The sequence below is a fragment of the Opisthocomus hoazin genome, chromosome 8, assembly GCF_030867145.1.
Source record: "Opisthocomus hoazin isolate bOpiHoa1 chromosome 8, bOpiHoa1.hap1, whole genome shotgun sequence".
NCBI classification, from domain to species: Eukaryota; Metazoa; Chordata; class Aves; order Opisthocomiformes; family Opisthocomidae; genus Opisthocomus; species Opisthocomus hoazin.
Genome location: NC_134421.1, coordinates 60789659 through 60815632, shown reverse-complemented (window position 1 = coordinate 60815632; position 25974 = coordinate 60789659). Strand labels below are relative to the sequence as shown.

The window sequence follows — 25974 nt, the reverse complement described above, 5'->3', positions numbered from 1 at the left end:
TCTCACAGTGACTGAAACATCCTGACATCAGTGTTCAAACATACTTTAAAACAACGGTTCTCAACCCAGAACAGTTGCCCTAAAGTCTGACAGACTCCACCGTGCTCTTCTCTCCTCTTACAACTCTTTCCTCAGCTTGCTATTGCACTCTCATCTTCCCTACCCGTCTCAGCGGTATTGGGTCTGAACACAATGTTTCCTGAAGACGCAGAGGGACTCCAGACAGTCCTCCAACAATATGGCTGCTCTCTGGGGCTCCCAGTTCTGGATCAAAAACTCAGCAGCTGTACCAGAGTGCTCTCCTTCCATGAACACGTTCTGACTGTTCAAATTGCAACAAGTAATTCAGGAGTCAGGTTTACATTGGCAAGTTTTTTTGTCACATGAAGCAGGAAAACAAAGAGCTTAATCTCTTTGCAACATTCCCATGCTAGTTAACAGAAATAGAAATGCATATCCATGCTTCATTCAGGGCAAATATACACAGCTGAACTATCCCAGCCTGCACTGGCAATAACTGTAGCAATTGTGGAGTACAACAGCCTGAGGAAAACACCAGGATGCAAACACCGCACTTCCTAAGGGCACAAAGAGCTTCTGCTCTAGCCAATTAACTCACACTTTACTCAACTGCATATCTGACCTTTAACACTGACGCCTCTCCCTAAATGAAAGCTGTTTTATAAGACCAAGAAGAAAAACATCATCTAGCTTCTGATTTCAATTCTACAAATGTGCACTCAAGGTACTACTAGAGTTTCGTCTTTTCCCAACACTAACAAGTGCATTACTATTTTCTCTATGGCAAAATTTCCTATCTAGTAAGCATAATACAGTACAACTGTAGCAGCACACAACACAAAATCCACACATCTTAAATGGCAACAGTGAACAAAATCAAACAGGATATCTGTTTATTACAAGTCAATGGCTTGAAGATGAATTTAAAAAGCCTTAGACTTTTATTGTACTTACTATTAGCAAACATATACACATTAGATATGCAGATATTCAGATTAACCTTTCCCTGCTTGCCAAGCTCATAACTTCTCTTTAGCTGTAATAATTAAAGGAAAAAAATCCTGAACCTATTGCAGTTTTAAAGCAAATTATGTACACTTCAAACCAAGAATTTCTTACTATAGCAATCAGTCAAACATACGCAGAGTAGTATACAGACATACATCCAGATATATACATATACATGTATTTGCATACATCTCTGCATGTACTTAGATCTACAGAACTACAGATTAGGGTCTAGCGTCGATGAACTATAGTTACATGAGACATATCTATATAGAGTTCTTTAGGTACCTATCTATAGATACTTATCTATGTGTATTTATGTATAACTATATACAGCCAAAGGCACTGTAGGATTGAGATCAGAATAAAAGCAAAGTATGTATTTCACATGCTATTTAATTTATTTGGAGCACGCATAGTATGCCATGAGGGGCAAGGTCAAGATTACCTTTTGCTCTTCTTGAACAATTTTATAATATTCAGCAAAATCAGTACACAACCCCTTACTCCGTGAGAACAGCAAAGTCACACACTGCTGTCTTCAGAGGCTAAGCAAACTGAACTTACTACCACGCAAGCTATTTGACACAACCCAGAGCATTGTCCAACTGACTTATTTAGTTTCATTTGCCCAAAAGAGCTACTGCGATTTTAGGCAGTTTGCAAGTTCTTATACCCCATGGTCACTACAGCAGCTTTGTGGTTGTATTCAACTGCCCCAATGAAAATTCAGAACGGCATCTTTGAAAAAACAGGAATAGCACTCATTTCCTCAAAAGGGGAGAAAAAAGCTGAATATTTAAACTGAATTGTTGTTCACAGAAAGCTGTATTTTTGTATAACATTTAAGGAACATTATTTCACAAAAATTCATAAGCCTCTGAGGTTAAGTGTTACTGAAATTATCATTCAGTCATATTGCTCCAACCACCTGTAGTCTACATAAACGAAGCTTTCTGAACAGCCCAGATGACCATCCCTGCTCACAGTGATCTGATCTGTTGGGGTGTGGCCCCCCAGTCAAATTAACAGCATCTAGCTGAAACACAGTTAAGGCAAATAAAACTTCAAAAATACATTAACACTTAAATTAGAGCACAAGATGGAAGATGAGTAGTTACAGACCCACTTTTTACTCAGAAATTATAAAAAGGCTCAAAGCGTATCTAAAGTGATAGTTGTCTATGACTTATTAACACATCTGTAAGAGCAGAGCTTCTTATAACAGATCAGCTGCACAACATACTTATTGGCCACTTTCCCCAAGGCAATCACTTTTTCTATCACACTTAAGGGAAGAGAAGCACTCGGAACTGTTGATGTTCATTCAAAAGCCCCCAATTCACAAGAATTTCATCCAAACTTCTATTTATAACAATTAAATCTTTTTTTTTTTTAAGTTTCACAGAAGTTTACCATCTAGTTGATTCTACCAAAGTGTTTTTCATAGTTTAGCCTTAAAAGATAAAAATTACTTCTCTTGAAAAGACACCACGTATTTTAAAACGTATATGACAACGCATAAGTTGAGAGTTCATGTTCCAAACTTATGCTACAAGCATGAAACCCATTAAGTAAATAAATACTACAAAACATAGTTTCCAAAAATGTATATAGGGTTTTTTTAAAACTTAAAAATGGTAATGCAGAGAGATATAATACCCTTATCTTTCTTCACTAAGTTTCCAGATTATATGCTTGCCTTCTAAATTTGAAAAATATCTTTACAGATACTCAAGAGTTGCATTAATGGTATTCAAATCAGAAAGGTTTACACAAATGCACATTAATACACAGACAAGCTTTTAAGAAGGGTGTTTCTCATGTGCTATGGCTATGGTTGAATACAGTATTTGTGATATCTTTAATGCTATTTCACAATGTACAGGAATTAGAACAAAATCAATGTCACAATTGCCATTAGTACATGGACCTTCACTACATATCTTAGTCTTGATCAGTGATTTAGAATAGTCTAGGTTACTAATTCATTTTTAGTAGTCTTAGGTCTTTTTGAAAAGATTAAATATCTTAAAAAAAAAACAGGGAAGGCAAGTTTTGTGAGATCTGTCATAGAACTGCATACAATCATCTTAGCTTTTATCTTTAGAAGTCACATACATTCCACCTCCTTTTTTTTTAAACACGATTTTCACAGAACAATGAGGTAGAAGTACTTAGAAATCAAGACTTTGAAAATAAAATTATCAAGAGGTTAAAAGCATACAGACTACCTTTTTGGTACCTACCTAGAATGACCCATTCAAATCCACTTTCATACTTCAGAACGCAGACACATAGGTTTGGAAGTAGTGAAGAACTTTAAGAGTTTTATCTTAGATAGATTGAACAGAACACAGACACACAATATTCAGTTGCTTGAATTAGTTACCAGTGTCCCGCTGAATGAAAGGTATAAAAAGATATGAGACCAAATGTAGGTACCTAGTAACTCCTTAGCAAAGTTGTTAAAAATCTGTATTATTTAGATTGACGATCTAAGACAGGATCATTTTGACACCACTACCTTCAAATGACAGCTGAGGGTCCCCTACACAGTACACGCTGCAAAAACCACAAAAGCTTTCAGCCATTCTCTGTGTTCCATGACAACAGATTAACCAGAGATATAACCCAAAAGATTAAGCAAGATTGTCACATACCACAAAACATTTGAAACATAACATCTGATTTTTTAAGGTAAAGCTTTACACCATTCATATTCCAGTTCTCCTATAGCAATGGCAACCTACATCAGATAAACATAGAAACAAGAGTATCAGAATGCTTTTGTTAAGACTATCGCATAAGAAAACAAAAGCATGTTAGCTGTGGATAAATGAAATAAAAATCAGCAAAAAATATCAAGATCTTTCTAAAATCTAGAAAAACTGTTTTCTTTACCTCTATATGGAGATTTGACGTTCAACCCTTGACTGATGTAAAACATGTTCATTATAGAAAATCAGAATCTAGACCAGGCTGGTTGTATGCATACAAGAGGAAACAATCCACACTTACTTCCTTTTACTCAAATAGCAATGTCAGCAGAAAACAAAGTATACTCTTGGATGTATTGTAACCATACTAGTATAAAATCCTAACCTACGCTATTTTAGGAAAAGGTCCTCTTGCCTCTATATCCTCAGGTGCTTACTGGCAAAATGCACAGGCAAGCCCATATTGTTATCAAACTATCTGCTTCATTTAAACCTAATTGTGCACACTCGTAGTAATGAAGTGATTTACTAAGTCATCCTGCTTACTTTCTAGTGCAAACTAATTAAAATTAAATACATTTGAGTTCCAGTGACAAACTTACTGTTGGTGCCCAGGTTATACAATTTATCTTGTAAGCAGGAGGGGAGGGGGGATGATCAACTTCTCACCTTCCAAGCAGAACAGATTTTCAGGCATGCCAACAGCATTATTAAATAGCAGTCACAGTCATCTACACTCTGGACTTTCAGTAACACTCAGCCCAACTAATCAGTCTACCTGCGCATAACTCCAGATTCTCTACCCTGTCTTCCAGCACTCCCTGGCATCTGTCAAGTACTTTTAGGTCATTCACTCAGGCCTAAATGTAATTCTGTAAGCTTATTACTCAACATATTCAAAGGCAATAAAGATGTGAAAATAAAGAATTGTTTTCAATTCCATTCACCCGCTATTCCATTCCTATTTTTAGATTCCATTTTGACTTGGAAATGAAACGATGACTAACAACAATTCCTATTCCACAAATTTGCCACTGCTTAGCAGCAACGCTACATCCTGCACTTAAAGGAGAAAATATAACTTCCTCCCTCCCCCCTGAAAAATGTCTACCGAAGCGAAACCCCCTCCACCTCTTTTCTTCTCCCTTTTCAATGATTTTAAAGAGCATCTAAACATGGCTGTTAGAAAAAAAATACACCAAAACACACATCCAAAAAAACAACAAAATACTCCAAAGTGTTCATAGTGAAAAATTAAATAAATCCATAATTTTGATTACCGTCGCCATAGTAATCTATATCTGCTTTAGTACGTGGAGGTAAACATTGAGACTAATGTGAATACGAAGACCAAAGATCAGCATTCTAGTTTCCTGACTTTCCTATAATTTATTATGCAAAAATCAAATATGAAAGTTTGAAATAGAAAGTGTTAATAGCACAAAGGAAATCTGGATTCCAATTCTTTCCAAAACATTTAACACCGTTTCAGGTAACAAGCCTTTCTCCTGAAATGCCCTGCCAGCTAGTTCCTACAACCCTGTTTCCCCATTTTTTAGCAGCATTCTATTTCCCTGCTGCTCTATGAAAGCAATAGGAAAGCTTACTGACTATACAGTTGAAAGCTATAGAAACAACACGCTGTCAAATAGAGAAATTGAAAAAAACCACTGTTTTTCCATGCAGAGGTGCTACTACTTAGAAGAAAGGATGACAAAACTACTGTGTACCTTTCAATTATAACAATGATAAAACATTTGGCTATTTATCAGATATGAAATGGCAGAAGTGGGTTAGGAGATCTAGTACAAAGGATTTAACAGAAAGGGTATTAAAAAAAATCCCGCATTTCCCGCTAGTCTAGGACACCCTCTCTGCAAAGTACATGTTACAAGACCGATTCATCAGTACAAGACATCAGTTTGTGTTTAACAGCAACTGTATTACTAAAACTCCCACTTAATGAAACGGTTCTGTCAAAGTATTTAACCTTTAAATCCTCATGCAGAGATGCTCTATGCAGCAAAACAGATTTAGAAGCGTCCCATCACTCCAACGCCATGCTTCATTTTACATATTTCTCTCTTCCTTTCCCACACGCTCAGATGTTTCGGCAGCATACTTTCAGTATTTGCAAAATCCTGCCCAAAGTGCGTGGCCGATTTCCCACGGGCTCCCACCCCACCCTGGATGCACTCCTTACTTCCCAAAGTCCACCCCGCTTCCTCTTCCACCCCTGGACCTGCCTGTGCTCCCAAGGCCCCTCTGCCTTGCGCAACGCCCGCGGCCTCCTCCCCACATTGCAGGCAATCCCTGATGCCACATTTACATCGAGATTTTTTGCTGCTGTTGTTGTTGTTCCCAGACCACTAGCAAAGGCAGCTTAAATGGGGTTTATCCCAAATAGCGCCGGATAATAAAACCAGCTACCAAGATCGATGTATACAGAGATTGCTAACCAGCTCCTCACGCTGTGTTTTGATATTAAGCGTTTAAACAATATCTGAAAAGTGCCAGTGACATCTGCCCAATCAAGATTATCGTTCACAGCTCAGACCGTCTATTCAAAAGATAAATCCCCTCAAACATGTTAACAGCCCGATTAAACAGCTAAAATAAACCAGGGAACGAGCCAACTCTCCCACCAACTCTCCCCCCCAGCACGCAGGTTAACCCAGGGCCGGCGGTGAACGGCTCTGGAAGGAGAAAGGCCGGGGGACCAGGGCAGGGCTGCCGTGGGGGATGGGAGCGCCAGGAGATGATCGGGAAGGGAAGATGAACGTTCCCCCGGGGACTGCTCGCCGCGCTTAGCGCATCCCCGCGGGAAGCGGCGAAGCCTCGAGCAGAGGCGGCTACAGGGGCAGATAACGCGGGGGGGGGGAGGAGCGCCCGGTTACCCCCCGGTGACACTGCACAGCGGGGCGAGAGAGGGGGCTGCGAGGGAGCGGGAGCTCTACCAGCCCCCCCCGGACCCAGGGGAGGAAGGCAGGGCGGGGGGGAAGAGGCTCCCGTTTGATTTTGCCTCAGCCGCTCACCCACCATCTCCCCGGGGGCACAGCGGGGCCGGGGCAGGGGGCTACGGTGACAGACGTCCCCGGGCGGCGGGGGCAGGAAGAAGGGTGAATGAAGGCGGCCACCTTCCACACACACACCCCCCCCCCGCCCCGAGCTCACAAAGTGGTGGGGAGCACGGGGGAGCCGGCCGAGCTTCGGGGCTACACAATAGCCGGTGGCTCCCCAGGAAGCGATGCTCCCCGGCTCCCCTCAACGCCGCCCCCCCCCGCCTTATAAAGCCGGAAGGGGCTCCGGGGGCAGCCCGGCACCTCGGCCCCCCCGCCGCGCAGGGAGGCAAGAGCCGTGCCCCCCCGCCCCGCCGCGCCGCCGCCCCTCACCATGAAGTCGCTGGCGAAGTTGTCCTCCCCATTGTGGTCCGTGTCCTTCATGGCCTGGACTCGTTTAATGAATTTCCTCAGGATCTCCTCCTGGCTCATCCTGCCCGGCCGCCCGCCCCGCGGAGCGGCAGCCACAGCCCCGGCCGCCCGCCCGCTCTCCGCCGTAGGAGCCCGTCACCCGGCTGCGCTGCGCTGCCTTCCCTTCCCTTCCCGTCCCCGGCTCGCCTCGCCCAGCCCCGGGCCTGCCCCGCGGCCTGTTGGCGCGGCTCCCCACCCCGCTCACGGCCGCCCGGCCGCCCGCTCCATCCTCCCCTCCCTCCGCCCGACCCTCCCTGGGCGCCGCCGCCGACACAGGGACACGACGGAGCCCCCGCCCCCTCCCCCCGCGCAGGCGCGGCTCCGGCTCCGCCGGCATTTCCTACGCCCGCCCCTCCTCGGGAACCAGCCCGCCCCCGCCTCGCGCCCATTGGCTCCTCTGGCGGACGCCTCGTCCTATTGGTGGCCGCGCACGCTAATCAGCGGCAAGCCCAGCCTCGAGGGAGAGTCTCCTTGCCTCGCCTGCCGCGTCAGCCCCTCCCGTTTCCCACGGATGGGACCTTCCGAAGGGCGCCGAGTGGAGCTCTGGAAGGGACCACTTGGAGGGCGGGGGGGAGGGGAGCGGAGCGAAGTGCGGTTTCCTCTGGCTGGAGTACAATGGGGCGGCGGTGGGTGCCTGCGGCTGCGGAGCCGGGAGGCCGCGGCCGGCGCTGTAGCATGCCGGGGCCTGTAGTCGCGCCAGCGCCGCGTCCGCCGCGCCGGGGAGGGCTGCCGGGCCGGGGCTTGTCGCCTCCTCACTAAGCGTCTCGCTGAAACGCCCGGAGGAAGATGGTTCCCTCCTCGGGTGGGAGGCCCGCAGCCGTGGAAAGCGCCCGGGGTGGGGGGAGGGGGGTGTCCCGATGGTGGCCGAGGCGGGGCGAAGGGCTCCCCGCGGGGCCGGGCGGCGCCGCCGTGGTAAACACCGGGCGGCGGGAAGATGGCAGCGGGTCGGGGCAGGTGACAGGCCGGGCGCCGGCTCCGGGCCGGGGACTGCTCCCCGCGCGCCTGTGGGTGTACATATGTGTGTGTGTGTGTATATATACACACACTTACTGTCCGCACGCGAAGGTGAAAGGCGGAAGCGCGGCCCGTCGGTGCCTGCCGGGGCTGCGGGTCGGGTTTGGGCGGCCGCGGGTGCGGGTGTCCTCCGCCGCGGGGGTGGCTGCGGGCGCCTCGGGCCTGCCTGCCAGGAGGCGCCGCGGGGTTCCTTCCTTACCCGGTGTCGGGTGCTGTGGCAGTGTCACAACATGAGGAGCCAGCGAGATGAAGAGAGTGGCTATTTCTGCCCTTTATGTGCAAAAACTAAACGTTAAAACATCGTCATGTTTGGGGTCCTGATTATAATTTCTGCTTCAGCAAAGCAAAACGATGTTCGAGGTGTGTGTATGTATAGCCTACAGCATAATAAATACACTAAGTAAGGTCTTTTAAAGTATAATTTTATTGGTGAAGGACAACACAGCCTTGACTGGTGGAGTTGATCCCATCAAACTTTGCCACACAGACTAACGATCAAGGCCCATGCTGAGAGGCACAACCCGCTGAAGGCTCCCCTACCAAATCGTCCATTTTCTACTACTCATTGCCACCAGCTGTAGTATCTTGCGCTTGCAGTCGCACCAGTGTGGCCACGTACATCGAACCAGCTCAGGGAACTGGTTAAGCTGCAGTAAAAGCCCATAGAAAAACTGTGGTTTTTCTTCTCAATTGATTCAATTAAGCTGGCTTTGCTACTGAAACAAACCTACATAAAATCTTGGTCTTCCCGTGGTGGTGTAAGATACTACTGATTCCGATGACTGCTAAAGATTACCACCTCAACACCAGAATTAGCAAAATGGCGTGTTACCACGCTCAGCCCAATTCAATGCCCAGCAACTCATCATCTTCCTAGTGAAGGCAAGTTTTGAGCTACAGCATAGGACCCGGAACTGTATGGACACGTCTCCTTCTGCATCTGCTGCGGAAGCAGTCACCTCGGGCAGAAGCACAGGCTGGAAAATTGAGAGGGTTAGCATCCTCGTGTGATTTGCTGCAGACTTCAGCCTCTTATAAAAGGGTCATTTTATTAGTGGTGGATGCTCATGGAGCCTAAGGTACAGCAGACGTAAGGACAGATCAGGGAACTGGGAAAAGGCATCAGTGCTGTGCTGAGGTAGCAAGGCCTGAAAAGCTCCCACAGCATGCGAATACTGAAGGCTGAGCACCCCACGCAGGCACATCAGCTGTCAGAGCTCAGCCTCCTCGCCATGTCCTCTGCACCAGGCTCCGTAAGCTAATCAGTCAGCCCTGAAGGGCCATAAAGATGCCTGCTTTGCTTGCTTTAATCCCTCTCCTTCTGCTTTTCCTTCTCCAAGCCTCCTCTTACTCCCCTACCAAAAAGCAAAGTTAAAGGGAAATGCAGGAACAAGATAGGCAGGCAGTCAGGCAGATAGACAGACAGACAGACAGACAGAAAGGGCACAGAGATCACCAAGGATAGCCACGATTTTGTTTGTCATAGAATCTTTTCCTAGCACCTTGCTTGATTTCCACCTGCTTCAGGAAGGTTCCTGAGTTTGCTTAGCAGTTGCTCTGGCAAACCTTCTCCCAGTGCCAGATGGCATGTAACTTTCAAAAAACAATACCTGGGGCTAAGCAACCAGCTGATGAAGTCTAGAATGTGGTATGGTTTTCTTCACTTACTTATTCACAACATGGAGTTACAAAGGACTTAATTAGGAGAGAAGGAAAGATCATGATTTATTGCATTTGCATATCATGTCAGTATTGCCTCATGTTGAAAGGACCCAGTTATCAGTCTGGCCTGGTTCACAGTCTCTCGCTGGGCTGCAATAAACTGCTGTAGACCAGCAGGTGTGACAGTGACCTTTCATTTGCGTTCACTGGCAAGAAGTATACACAATCTCAGAAGAAAAAAAAAGCCCCCCAAACTAAGCATGTGTCGCTAGCCAAAACAAAGGCATACACAAAACAAAGAAATTAGAAATAGCTGGATGGAGAGCTTTGCCTAGCATCGTTTGCATATGCGTGCATACCTGTGAGAGCTGCCAGCCAGTCCTGAGCGCAAACCCGATCGCACCAGTTTTCTCTCCCTCAGCCCTGCAAATGTTGCACGAGGCTGTCTCATCTCTGTGCTAGGAACATGAAAACCTACACTTTCAGCAGCAACAGCAGTGCTTCAGCCGAGACTTTTGATCTGAAACTCAAACTGTCTGGGTTAAACCCAGACATCTGACCAATCTAGCATGTGTGCATGAGTGTGTATTTGTGTAGCTGTAGGAGAGAGGCGGAAAAAGAGAGAGAAAGACGCAGGGCGAATTACTCACCCTATAGACAGAACAGGAAGTCGTAACCAGAATTTGTAGAAGAAAATTGTGGCTGTGTCTTAACAATCCACACAAGTATGGTCCTTGGAGAAAGGCAAGTCGATCACATGCCGCTTCCCTGCTATTAATCTCGCTTTGCCTTGCCGTGCACTGCTCCAGCTGCTGCAGGGAAGGGAGACAGCCAGTTTTCACTGTTCAGAGGTGGCTTCTCATGTTCCCACAAGGCAAGCATGTGTTAACTGGTAAATGTGCTTTCCAGCATGCATACCATGGTTATGCCCAGTCAATGGGCGGGAGTACCAAACATCCCAGTTTACCAAGCTTCAGAGGTTTCCCCGAAGACCAAGACGGAGCACAGGCTCACCTCAAAGCTGTTGGGCTGCAGTGTCTGTGTGGCGTGGGGCCGTGTTCCAAACCCAGAGCATATCTACCCAAAACCGTGTTTCAGAAAGAAATCAAAAAACTGGGGTGGGAGGACAGGCTGAAAGAACCCTACAGCTCTGAGTAAGGGCATCGTCTCCTGTGGTTTGATTCCTCCTTTGTCCAGCAAGACCAGACTTCGTGCACTCCTTGTAATTTGGCATTACAATAGCTCACTTCACCACCAAATTCTCCTCCTCTTTGCAATAATCTACAAACTCTTAGATTTTAACTACCTATTCGGAATAACTCATTAGTTACAGTGGTGCATAATTATTAGCATATTACTGCAATTATAATTAAATTATGATCTATGTATCCTGTACATGAAGTCCCAATTAGTTTTGTCTGTAGTGAGAGTCTGAAAAATATTTTTGTAATCAAGACCATTTAGGATAAAAATTAGATGCTAACATTCATAGGTTCCAAAATAACATTATTGAAATGTATTTTAAGTGCAGTTGGTTGGAAGTTTTCTAAAAATGTGGTGTTTCAGTGCAAAATGCTGTTTCTGTAAAAAAAATTTTCCACAGGAAACAATTTTGCCAGAGTTTTTCTGCTTTCTGACAAAAACAATGCACTTTTCTAGTTGCAGACGCAGAACTGCCTTTACCATTAAAGACAGTAGAACTTGGGATAGGGACCCAGCACATGAAAGAACTGGAGCATGGAGTGCAAATGCCAAGAAGCTGTTGAGCTGCTCAAGGGTACACATAAAAACTAAGTCCAAATGAAACATTTGCCTTTGATCTGACAAACTGAAATGCAATGTGTCTTCCACAAATGTCAAAATGTTTCATGCTGGCTGACAATGGTTAAGTGAAGCATTCACGAATATCAGGGTGAAGTACTTCTTGTACACTCTGACCCTCAAAACATTTTGGTATTTAGTCACTTTTGTTTCCAAAGAGGATAAAAATAATCATTTTGGGTTTTCTGGCAGATCCTCAGTTACAATTTGACCACTTAGATGATAGGTAACAAACTAACAATGAGGAATCCTCATGGGTTCTCAAAATACTCTGTTTGAACACAAAGGACATTGTGGGCAGTAAATCTGAGGAAGATGCATTGTAACCTTTGTATACAACAAATAAAGAAAATTTCTGATTTAAACACGAGATTAATCTCGTTTTAAATGAGTCATAAAGACCTGATCAGTCTGTGTAATATGTTCCGTTCATACTAATTAAGTGCCATGTGACTGCTGCATTTCTTGACATTTTCCTCAGTTGCTCTCAGTTAGGCAACGACAGGCTCCTCTTTTATAATTACCACCGAAAGTACTACTACAATTTAGTTTTACCTGGCTTGCTGAGTTTTTCTTATTTACTCACAATCTTCTGGGATTCGTTGCACAATATTGCTAAAACACTTTAAATGTGACATTTCTTATGCAGCTAGTAAATATTTTAGATCATAATTACCGAGTTTCATAATCGGTGCATAATTTGGATTCCTCTCTAACTGTACCATACACACCCCACCCCATGCCCCGTACACACAGTTTCCATACATAGAAGAAACTTTGTCCTTGCTGCTGTACTTACTGTAGCAGCATTCAGGTTTAAAGTGGTTTTTAGGTATTGCTAACATGCAGCCGAAACAAAAATGTGTGTGCATTGTGATCATCAACATGTTCCTCTACCACAACCAGTTCTAAAAAGAAGACAGCTGTGAAATACTGCTCAGACTTAAAAATTTCCTGCTTAACTTTTAAAATTTTTCGTATACTTAAAGATACACTCGGGTGACTGAGGTACTTAGTTTGATTTTTGTGAAGATTAAAAAAAGGGGTTTTTTTCAGAATACAATGAATATTTTTCTGCAAGATGTTAACAGTATTAAAATAAATAGCATGTGGGCCCCACATATATTGCTGTGCGTCCTTTCAATATCTACTTTTTGAGAGTTCATTGTAAATCACTGAGAGGCCTGGTGACTGTTATTTATAGGTAGCACTCAAATGTAGGAACGAGGATTTCAGTAGGATGCCTACTTGGCACCATTGGACTTACGATCAGGAAAATCGGGAGCCATTTTCTGTCTGTACCTTTCAACCTTATTAAAATTGGACATACACTTTCTGAAGCGGGAGTGTTTCTATCATCTGGTGACTACGCCGTGCATCTGACACAAAGTGACCGAGGTCTGGGTTGCTGTGGCCAGCAGCCAGCTGAGCACTACGGTGGGCTGCTCTGGGGGAACCTCATTTGCCTCCTCGGGACAAAGCTTTCGTCGAGGGTATTCCCCAGGCACGGCCGCAGCACATCTGAAATGGAAATACCAGCAGCAGAAGGTAAGCCTGTGCACAGGGCTTGTTAGCTATTTGTGCTCTCAAATCTTGGCCTGCAAGTATCAGAAAAGGCATCATTAAAGAAGTCAGCACGTTTAAAAGATGCGAGGGAGGAATCTGGATTTTCAAATTAGAGGCACTCATTCAAAATTTGATTTGGAAAAAAGGTAATTGAACAAAAACTATGTTTGCAGTATCCCTTTAAAAAAATAAAACAACCTTAGTATTAAAATCTTGCATCAATGAATCTGAAAGGTGTAAAAACTGAATGAGCTTTGCATCTTTTATCGTGTTTAGGTTTTGTGTATCAATCAGCCTCCAGAACAAAAGACTTAATCTGTTTGTCATCAGTTCTATTTCAAGGTTCTTATCCATTAGTGCAGCAATATTAGTATTATACTTAACCTCAGGCTAGTGTTTGTCTCTAGTTTTATATTAATTGATACAAAATTAAATATTTCCACTTCTCTAAAATGCATCTTCACTGAAAATAAAACTAAAAGTGATTCAGACAAAATCTGAGCCCAAATGATTAAACACTTCTCTTTTACCTGGTGTTAGCATTTTCTGGACGCACATACTATTCCATTTTATTCTGAAAATCCCATTAAAATAATAATAACAAGCACTGAGACTGCTGCTACTAATGCGTTAGATATGCTGGTGAACCGAGCTCCCTAAGAGTTCCCGCCTGCTGTTACGACTATTAGTAGTCATAATGACCAGTTCAGATTCTCGACGATTTTGTAGATCGAAAAAAAAAAAGTATTTTTAATAGTCTCTTAAGGGAAATAGATAGCTTTATAGTCAGGGAAACAAAAACAGATGGGGGGGAAAAAAAGAAAACTAAAGACACCTCCCCCCCTCAAGCCCATGAAAATCGTACTATAGGGAGCCACACTATATGTGACCAGGTCTGTTTTTATATTAACTTCAAAAAAATATGGGTACAGTTCTGACTTTACTCTCTAACATGAATCTTCCCACAGATTTCAATGAGAGGTTTGCTGTCATATCTGGCATAGAACACTTCGTGCACGTTTAACAAAGCGACGTAACAACAGCATATACTCTGTCCAACAATATTCATATTTCTTTATCGGACAGCACAACAATAGTTCTATTGTGTAGGGCAGCTCTCCTCGGAGGTGGAAGGAAGGCTGCACACAGGCTTCCAGAGTGGTCCAGAAATACGATGGTGACACCAGACTGGCTCATGTAAACAGGAAATCAAACCAGGATGTAAACTGGACTGCTTCCATATTCGGCAATACTCAGCTAAAAATAAACAAGTTGAATAGAGGTAAGAAAGCCAATTCTCTCTGTAAACTGATTTTTCAACTTGAATTTTTCAAGACCTGATAGAAAAATTCAAATAATATGAGTTTCAGTGTTGCTTTATCAATATGTCCGTCATGAGATTGCAGTCACATCCAGAGGGGCCACTAGCATGAAAAGGAGAACAGAAAGTTTCTCTTTCCAGAGAATGATAATGACTTGGAGACAAAGTTTGAAAAGGAGTATGACTGCTCTGTAAATATATCAAGGGATTAAAAAAATCAAGGAGAAACAAGTTCTACTTAAACTAAAAGACATTATCATAAGAATAAATAGACTGTGATATCTAGAAATGATTAGGCATCTTATTCTGAGAAGAATAAGGAGTTCTCAAGAAGCCTTTACAGAGTGAGGAGGAGAAGCTGTTTTTTATCTGTAAGAGAATAATTTAATGTTATTACCTTCAAGACCATCATGTGATGTTCGCCTGGGAGATCCCCTACAGTCCTCAGTTCTTTGTGAATTCTCTGTCTGCTGACCACATTTGTCTCAGGAGGAAAGTCTTTCAAAAAAGCAGGAATTATTCCAAAATTATTTAGGTGACATGAGACATACACATTATACACAAATGATTAGTGAAGTTTCTCTTATGCAGAAATCTGTTTGCAGTACTGTTCTAAATATTGCGATTTGATGCATAACATGTTCGTCATGAAAAAGTAGAAAAAACATGACAATTTGTTTAGCCTTTGTTATTTTACCATCTCCATCAGATATAGCAGATGCGATACAACAGGCTTGGAGCATAACAAACTATTAGTGACAGAGAAAAAAAGGCGTAATAGCCTCACATATAGCTGGAATCTGTGGGACTGAAATTAGGCACAACTGTCCCCCAAATTAGGAGTAGATGAGCATAGGGCAAGAACTGGAAAGGAGCAGCAGAAGTCACCAAGTCCAAGCTCCCACCATCACATGTAAACCTGGATATAATCTGATTAATAACACTGTCCAGCTCCATCTCAAAATAAATCGCATTGTTTGCCTCCACTGGCCACACAAGAAGACTGCTCCAAAACCTCACTGCTATAACATCGGGAGCTTTTTCTTACTTCCAACCTCAATTTTTCAGGGATATTTTTTCCTGTGCAAAATATCTCTTCATCAGAATCATCTTTGTCTTACTATATTAGAGAAGCTACACTATTGCTCTACTCTAGTGCCATAAACTTCTAATGCTTTTTGGTAGGTCTTCTCCATATCTGGAGAGTCAAACTAATTCTTTAAGCTGAATCAATCTTTCCTGGATAAGGAATACTAGATATGTGCCATGTTCCACATTATTGAAAAACTTCCCTAACCTCTGGGTCTGCTTGCCAGGGATGAAGGGTAAAATTTATGAGTATATGCAGTTCTGAGGGAAAACAAACGCAGGAAGAAGCTTTTGGTCAGAGTTTTGCTGCTTAGTAGTAAGCAAGAGCAGATGAGCATGACACTTACAGGATCTATGCTTGCTGCCTGAGTACAGCAGCAAGGAATGGCCAAGGGTACCCTAATGGGAAGACATCATTGTTCCTTCCATAAACCATATATTGCACTAGGAATACAACACAGATATCAATAAGACATTCACAACACATAGACCCAGACATTCATAGCACACTCATAGCACACCCCGTTAACAGCTAATCAAGGCAGTGGCATTGCCACGGCCTTTGTGACATTGGCATAGGACCTAGAAACCAAGTCAGTCAACTGGTCCAGCATTCAAGCAGGGCTCTTGCTTGAGAAAACGGTCCATATGATTCAGTCTTGGCATCTCAGGCCCACTGGAAATGTTGGATAAGTAAATAAATAAGGTGCCCTGTGTTTTCTTCCCCTGAGTGTAGAACTTCTTTAGAAACCTGGAGGCTGTGGAAGGAGAAAAGCTGAGACAGACTTGGCCACGAGCCGAACATTTCAGTTCAGGAGTCACAGTTCTGACCTAGAGATTCACAAAGGACATCCTAGATTGCAGGAACAGAATGATTCTACGATTCTAAGTTCTGAAGGGGAAGGACTTTTACACCATCCGGAAGATGATGAGACGCTTACAAGATGTAAACGCAGAACCTGTGACAAAGGCATGTAGAAGAACCGCCCTCCAGTGCAATGGAGTTCACTCTAACTTCCACCCTCTTCCTAGTCCTCTTGTCCTTAAGGATTGCCTTTCTTCCGTCTTGACATATTATAGCCTTCTATGACCAAAAATTTCATTAGTATAGTCTTCTTTTTGATCATTAATGAAGGTGATGAATAGAACCATTGGACAATACTGTGCCCAAGAGTGAATTTGGACAAATTCCACTTGCAAGTCGTAACCCAGACGATCAGCTTGCAAGGACAGCTCACTCTTTGCTTTAGACAGTTCCGGATTTGTCTTACAATTCCTAAGCTAATCCCCATCTCCTTATCATAACTAGTAATTCATATGCATTGCTAAGGTTATTAAGGTTAGATTTATCTCCTTTTCTTTGTTTTTGTTTTGTAAAGAAATAAATGTCAGCGTTGAAGCTAGATACTAACATACGTGATCATTTAAAAAATTGTTGGCATACAGTTTTGGCTTCTCTAACCAGACTATTAGGAGGGAATATTCTTTTTAAAAAGCTGATTTCTGTCTGCTGGCACATATATTGGCACTTGTTAAATTAAATTTGATGGAAAAAAAGAATCCAGACAATAAAAAATATTAGCATGCAATGTTCAGTAAACTGTTCCATTTTCATAGTACAGATTTTGGGCTTCTTAGTTTCGTAGCAAACTAAAGTGGATGCTAAAACCTATACATTTATGAACTCCAATAGAAAAAGGAAGAAAAAAATGATTCAGTTGTGATAAAAGGAAATCTGCACAAAGAATGAGGGTAGAATACAATGCAGCATCACTCACTAAAGAAAAGTAACGTGAGGTTCTTTTAAAATTGTCTCTTTTCCTCCTTTTATTTAGCTCCTATGTACAGAAATGCAGTAATTGCTCAAATAAATCAGTCATAAAACTATTTTGCACATGTATTTGGCTATTATTTTTGAGCATGCACTCTTGAAAGTGCTAAGACTTCAACATTAACAGAAGTTGGTTGCAGTATTGATTGTATATATGTTTTCTGGTTATTTAACCTTAAAACAACAGCTCACTGCTTTTTCCTTACTGGTTGTTTTACTAATTTATACTTTCTGCAAGTATGGAACACCTCAATTTCTAATCATTACAAAAGAAACTCTGCTTGATTAGAGTCAGAAACCATTATACTTGGTTATGTTTTCTAAGTGCAATATGTCCTCTGTACTTGGAATAAGTGACATACCTGCTACATTGCCAGACGCAGTGGCAGTAGGCAATTTTCTGCCAACATGGAGGTTTTGTTGTTGTTGTTTTCACATCAGTATTAAACATCTCAATCAAAATGCAAAATTCACACTCACTGCTGTCTGGATGATTATACTGCTCGGGGACTTCATGTTTACAAATTGAGAATGGCTTTCCCTCCTCTATTGACGTAATTTCACACACAAAACAAGCAACATATAAATCATCATTGAGTATTATAGCATATACTAAGCGTTTTCAAAGCACTATGTGTCAAAGAATGTAACTGGATGGGAATTATTAATATCAAGAAAGTGAAAGATGGCAGAAGCATGTGGGCAGAGCAGCAAAGATGAATTGTGTCTTTCATTACAGACAGCATCTTGTCATGTGTCAAAGAAACAACAAAGCCAGTTTGAAAATGGGTGTGACTGAGAACACACTTGAGTACTTCTACTTTATGATAGCAATAACCACAAACAATGTACAAAAAAATAACAGGCAAATCCGTTCCATTAATGTTTCTTGAAGTTACAGCACATGCCTTGTCGTAGACACATTGCCTGGATCACTGGTATTTTTTACGAATGACTATGGTGTCAGTGTGTTGGAGGGATATATCTGCGGAAGAAGTGGCCAGGAAGTCTCCCAAAATAAGATACATAATTGGCAAATAGTTAATAGATCAAATCTGCTGTATAGACATACAGGCTGTCTTACTGGAAATACCTTCAGAATCCATTAGAATCTCTTTGGAGTACATTATTTTTCTCCCAACCAACCAAGAACCTGAGCACCTGTAACATAATAAACCACTTAACTTTTTCTATAATCTATCTGGCGAAGTCAATGAATAGGTGATATCGTGGCTGAATGTTTTGAGTACTAAATATAAAACCAGAGGAAACCGAACTCCTCTCAGGTCCACACACAACTCCTAAAGCAGAATGCTCATGAAGTTAGCTGTACTCATGATTTAAATCTACTTTTAGTCCTTTACTTCCATTATACAAATCCAGTGAACAGTCACAGTATTGTAAAACTAGCAGAACCAAATAAAGAGTATTTTAACATGCCCAGCAAAATGCGCAGATCCTGAAAAGCCTGATCTATGGATAAGCTCAAATCTAGATGCTGCCCAAGCCTTTTTTTTTTAGCTTTGTTTCATTCTAAATGAAACCTGAATGGTCGTTTTCTAGATTGCTTGCAGAAATGCAGATCCACACAGAAGAGCATACACTCAGCAGGATTTTATTAAGAGGCTTCTCAAGCTCAACCCATGCAGCGGCATGGACACAGCATCTTGGAGCTGTCTCCTGCACGTACCTTAAAGGGGCCGAGTTCCAGCTGCCTAACTGTGTACCCATTTAATACATCTCCCATAAAAGATATCTCAAAGAAGCCATTGCTAAACTTAGTGCTTCTTATCCTGACACCAGGTTTTAAGCAGGACTCCAGGGCAGATCTTCAATACTCTGAACTAATAACCTTTACTAGTTAAACCAGAAGAAACAATAATAAAAATGGAATTCATAGACATCAGAATAAATATGGTACAATGAAGAAAAGTCAACATGGCTTTTGTGAAGGGAAGTCATGCTTCACTTATCTACCAAAGTCCTCTGGCAGAGTCAATAAAACGTGTTGGCAACACAGATCTGTTCGATACCATCTGCCTGGATTTCCAGCAGGCACTCAGAAAGTTGCCTCCCTCAAGGCTCTTGTGGAGCTGATCAGGCATGAAGAAATATTTGGAAGATAGGAAGAAGGGAGAGGAACTAATAGTTGCCTTTCACAGTAGAAAGAGATCACACGTAGAGTCCCACACAGCTCTGTGCTGAAGTCTGCATTGCTCAACACAGATCACAAGTGATCAGAAAACAGCGTTGAAAAGGGATGAAATGTTTGCTGATGACACTGAATTAGTCAGAGTGACATAGACTACAGCTGATTGCAGACTCGCAGAAGAACCTCCTACCCCGTAATGACTAAGCAACAAAAATGCACTATTGAGAAATATAAAGTGAAGGCAAACAGAATGCTAGGAATCACTACAAAAGGAATCAAGAACATAAAATACCGTTTTGCTGTTGTGTAAGTACATGACACATCCACATCCTCAATCGTGTTGATAGTTACATATCATCTGAAGACAGATACAGAAGTACTGTAAAAGATACAGATAAGTGCAGCAAGTATAGTTAAAGACACGGAGCGGTCACAGTATGAGGAACAATAAAACAGATAAAGGTTTTTGTTGTGAAAAGCACTAAAGATGTGTGCTAGAGATCAATAAAATCAGGAGTGGCCTGGAAAAGGCAAATAGGAAATAACTGTTTCTTTCTGTACAAAATCTGAAAGATATCAAATGAAACCAGAAGATGCCAGCCTCCAGGCAAACAAAAGGAGCTGTATCTTCATCCATCACATAATTAACCTGTAGACCTTGTGACAGGACATTGTGGATGCTAAAAATGTACCTGAATTCAAAAAAGAATGTGATAAATTCATGGAAGAAAATGATACCAAGGGGCTATTCAATAAAAAAACACAGCATCTGGTTTAGGAAACTCTAGAATAACTGATCACTAGATACTCAAAAAATATTTTGGGAAGGGTTTCTAAAGGATCTTCTTGGGACACTCACTTGGTGTTCACTACTGCAGACAAGGTGCAGAGCTAGATGAAACTCTGGTCTTGTATTGCAATTTTTCAGGTTTGAACTGCGGTCATGCCCTGCCAGTGTAGAATTTGTGCACAATGGAAGTGTTCTGTGCTGGGCCTGCAGAAAGCCTGGAATTTCTGGGCAGTACCATCTTACTGTGCATGCAAAGCCGCACTTTTTGCAGAAACGTCAAACCTACTGTACACATGGAGCCACAATCTCCAACGTGCTGTGAAATTCCAGGGTTTCCAAAACCATGTGAAGCCTCCACTCACAACGGCGCATGCTCATTGTCATCGCAAAACCGTCAGATTTACCAGGAAAACGGCTGCTGCGTACCTCAAAACCTTAGATAAATATAGAATTCCTCTGTATCACAACAGACAAGATTTCTAAATGAGAAAGAAGACATATTCAGGAGAAAAGAGAAGGAAGGTAGTCCTGCTTGGAATACCCTCTTTTATCTGGAGTGAATGTGGCTTCTCTGACTTGAAAGACAGGTTTTCTATCATTTGGTGCTTTTTATTTTCATTGTCTGCAAATGAGGTGCCTCTTTGTCTCTGCTTGGTGGTAGGATCTAAGGGCTTGTTAGACAGTTACTTTTCTTTACCCTCGTCCTTTATTATTGTCACAAGCTGTGCTTCCATAATGAGAGGTCGTTGAGTTCATGAGAACATTCAAATGTTTGCATTTTTGCCAAACTGCTCTTGCTGGTCCGTATTACACAGGTGAACGAGGCTCTCGAACGCAGAGGAGTGGCTTCGTAGTGAAGTAAACCGAGACAGGGTCTTAATCATCTTCATTTGCCTCAGTGTTTGCTTTGCTGTTTCAACATAGTTTTCAAAGTCCATCGACCTCTGAATAATACAGGCTGCAAGCGTGCCGATGAAACCTCTATACCTTTCAAATATTTGAAATTCCTGAGATATTTAATGGTTCTGTTATCTGAAACAACATTATCATAGATGTTGTTGGCTAATGCTGCCTGTTGTGATTAATTTCCTTGCTGACTAATGAATTAGTTTGCTGAATTTCTTTAATAAAACTATTGCAATAGTCAAATCTGCACCTCCGTGTTCACAGAATTCCATTACCAAATGCCTCCAGGCTCTGCTAGCTGTGTCACAAATTAGCATATGCTTATTGTAAGTTTATTCTTAGTATTATCTTTACAGTGAAAAAATAATGTCTTCTGTTTCTGCCTTGTATTAGATTTTGTGGTTTTTTTTAATTCTTGCATATTCTTTGGTCAGCACAATACCACCATGCGTTCTGTGGGATTTTCCCCAAATTTATGTATTTCCCTCAGAAGAACTATTTCCTTTTCTCGTAGGACTCATCCACTTCCTACAGTCAATTCTCTTTTCTATTTTAGGTGTCTGTAAGAATTGATGACATTTTCTAGCAGCCATCCAGAGGGGGGGTTTTCGTTTCTTTAAAAGCACAGCATTGCTTCTGTCTATGTCTGATAGATCTTTGCAGGATTATGGTAAATGTGTTGTGCTCTTGTTTCCCCTATATTTTACATCTTTTACATATTCTCATACTCTGAAATAGAGTGAGACCTGTTTGTCAAAATTCTCCCCAGGCTTACATTAAATTATAGGCTATATTTTTGCATCTTTTAAGATTTCTCACTGAAAAGTTGGCAGCGGAGATACCAAACCTTCCTCAAGAATGTTTTCTAGGAATTGTTTATACAATTCACTGATCCAGAGCTTGTCCAGACCATATCCTTGCTGTCCCTATCATTCTGGGTCACTTCAAACTTCTTGTAGATGCCTTATGATTTTCATGTGTCTGACAATAAAACATGGAATATTTTCTTACTGTTACTGATGTAACTTTCTACTGGGGGGAGAAGGGTGCTTTTGACTGTTGCTGCATGACCACAGATAAACTTTCTGACATCTAGTGACAATGTGAAATAATTCTTTTTCTGCTTTAGCGTAATTCTGCTACCTCAGCATCAGTGTTCTCCATCTGCTCCATTCCTGCCACAAGGCCGCTCCAAGGGCTGCTTATGAAGCAGCTTATAAACCTGTAGCATTTTATCTTGTTTTCCACATGTTCAGGAATTATCAGGCTTTCCAGCTCACACTCTGCTTTCCGCAGTCAGCTCAGCAGAAGCTGTCAATCGCCAAAAAGCTGGAGCCTCCATTGCTTTCAACTGCTTGGCTTTTCTAACAGAGAACATTACACATGGGTATAGATATTTATTACAGATTCTTCTGATTTCATCTCCTAAAGGGTTAAGCAAATGTAATTCATCTCTAATGAACAGCCTAGTTTATATTTTACAAAGAGTCATATTTTAAGCTGCAAAATGCCCCAAAAGACAATACATGTTGATTCCAGACACCGCCAGCAGCGACTGTAATCCAATTTCTGCAGGAGGTTCCTATGCAGCCAACAGACTGCCAGGGCCTGGGGGCCAACGTGGGAGCAGATGTCTCTGGCCTTCTGTCCCATACAGTATTTCTGCCAGAGGAGATCAGCCCTACTTAGACTTCTTGTCCCACATGTTCCATGAGGAGGAATGGAGGTAGCCAGCATGAGCACTCATTCGGGTCAACCACAAGAAAAGAGGTACGGTTTCCCACAGGTACAGGGAATTACTGATAGCACGGCTGGAGTCCAGTCGGCACCGGCTTTGGCCGTTGTTTTAGAGTATATTGATAGCTGCTGAATTCTGAATCTGTTCTTTGTGCCACAGCAAGATAAAGACTTCATAAGCTTAAGCACATTAATGTTAGGGGATTCTGATGTGCACTTTTATTCTGTCATTAGCAATAATTTGCAAAGGCAGGAACAAAATCAATATCTCATAAATATTGTACTCCCTTTTGGCAAAAAATGCATACAGAAACTTTAACATTTTAAAATACTTTCAACTTCTGCATGAAAAACTGTGAAGCATTTGCCTCAAAAACCTGGGTTTTTGAAATAGCTTTCTGAAGTTCAGGTAATTATTTCTCAGTATTATTGCTTCATAATTTAGTTGGCTGTAGATTATGGCCTATGAATGCAAAATACTTCATCCTCTCACTCCTTTTGCTGTCATTTTTGTGCACGTTGCTCATTACAACCTTGTCTAATGCAGACTTTTTCATTTTGACCTACCAGTGATCTTGGTTGTTTTTCATGGAAGAACCTACCTTTCAGAAATGTTTACAATACATTTTCAGTTATTATTTTCATGTCACCTTTTGAGTTTATCATTCACAATGGATTGTGGTAGGCGGTTACTAAATGTAGATTTCTACTCGCTAAGGCTTTAATTTCTACTAAAGTTCAATCAGCAAGATTCATGACCCAAGCTTTAAAAAGCCAGCCCATCTTACTTTCTACATTTTTAAACAATTGTTTGTGAGACAGGTGGAGAGAAAGTTTTCAAGTCTATTTCCTTTTTCCCTCAAATTCAGCAGGTGGGCAGTCTATAGCTAGTGGTCTCCCACCATAATGGTCAGTTAATGGTCACTCTGTGATATTCAGATAAAAACCCTAACATTAACAATTTGTCTATTTTTTTGCATCTTAATTTTTTGTGCTGGTATTTGGTGTACACAGAGGTCAAAGAGTGAACTTCAGAAAACTTATTTAATTGTGTTTCTTTCCAAAATTTCAACAAAGAAAGCATTTTTTTGTTGTGGTACGTCAGATCACAGTCCATCTGGGTCCACACCCCCCTGTAACCTATCTCTAAAGTGGCCAGCAGTGGATTCTAAGGGAATGAATGCAAGAGATAACACATCCATAGAGTGGTCCTCCACAGACACTGGCACTTAGCAGCAGATGGAGATCCTTAACTAGAGTCTATATATTGACCATCCTGTGCTATAGTTACCAAACAGCATTGGCAAATTCATCAGCTCCTCTTCTTCACACTATATATTTCATGTCCAAAATGTTCTGTGGTATCGAATTCTACAACATAATTATATGCTACGTGAAAAGGTAGATCCATTTGCTCACTTTAAATCTGTTGCCTGAAAGGATTACATTTGATCCCTGCTAATTCCTTGCATCACAGAAGACGATGACCAGCCTCCATTGCACTCACAAGTTCAGAGTTCTCTCTCAAATCCCTCCTTGAATTTTCTTTTGTAAGCTGGTCAGTCCGAATCTAGTTTTGCTTTCTTCATACAGAAGCTATTCTAGCTGCTTAGTGTTGAATGAAAAGCTGGGCATGACCCTGCAGTGTGCAGTCACAGCCCAGAAGGCCAACCGTACCCTGGGCTGCATCCCCAGCAGTGTGGCCAGCAGGGCGAGGGAGGGGATTCTGCCCCTCTGCTCCACTCTGGTGAGACCCCACCTGGAGTCCTGCGTCCAGCTCTGGAGCCCTCAGCACAGGACAGACATGGACCTGTTGGAGTGGGGCCAGAGGAGGCCACAAAAATGATCAGAGGGCTGGAACACGTCACCTAGGATGACAGGCTGAGAGAGTTGGGGCTGTTGAGGCTGGAGAAGAGAAGGCTGCGGGGAGACCTTATTGCGGCCTTTCCGTACTTCAAGGGTGCCTATAGGAAAGATGTAGAAAGATTATTTACCAAGGGCTGTGGTGACAGGACAAGGGCCAATGGTTTTAAACTGAAAGGGAGTAGATTTAGATTGGATATAAGGAAGAATCATTTTACAAAGAGGATGGTGAGGCACTGGAACAGGTTGCCCAGAGGAGCTGGAGATGCCCCATCATTGGAAGTGTTCAAGGTTGGATGGGGCTCTGAGCAACCTGGTCTAGCAGAAGATGTCTCTGCTCATTGCAGGGGGGTTGGGCTAGCTAACCTTTAAAGGTCCCTTCCAACCGAAATTATTCTGATTCTATGATTCTATGTTTGCAATTCTCCGCTGTCATCTTTACACTTGACTGTCTTAAATAATTCTGCACCATTTTCAAACTTATCACTGGGATCTTCTCTGTCTATCCAAGATTGTTTATGGCTAGTTTATTGAGTAGTATCCATCTCAGTGCAGGTACTTTGAGAGACTGCTCATAACATCCTTCATTGTGAAGCCAAGAACCCTGAAGAGAACTTTCTCTTTTATTATGTGATACCTCCATTTCTTTCAAAGACTTGAGTGAGGGACCTAAGCTTTCAAAAAACTTGAAAACAAAAGTATACTGTAAAACACTGGGTGACCCTTGCCCATTGACCTCTAAGATCTCTAATAACTTTGTGAAACACCACGTCACATGCAGTGGCTTTGTTTTTTCTCCAACATATCTATCTGAACAAGATGGTTACTTTTCTTTATTATTTTGTATAGTTTCTACCAATCTATTTATATGGCCTTTCTCCTCATATGGCCTTTCTGTTTTAGAACAGCACCTGGGAGGCTTCATTTCCCTAGCCTTTATTAATTGCAAAAGTAAACAAGGAGATTATTAATATTTGATTATCATTCAGATGTCTGTGGCTAT

General features: G+C 42.2%; 1 protein-coding gene across 1 annotated transcript in view; it reads right to left on the bottom strand.

Moving 5' to 3' along the window:
- PTPN12 (protein tyrosine phosphatase non-receptor type 12) overlaps window positions 1–7342 on the bottom strand; it is an 84326-nt gene extending 76984 nt beyond the window's left edge. Inside the window, exon 1 of the mRNA XM_075428986.1 lies at window positions 7142–7342. Within this exon, the coding sequence (XP_075285101.1) occupies window positions 7142–7240 (99 nt within the window). The 5' untranslated portion in view covers window positions 7241–7342. The remainder of the gene's footprint in view (window positions 1–7141) is intronic.
- Window positions 7343–25974: the final 18632 nt, after the last annotated feature.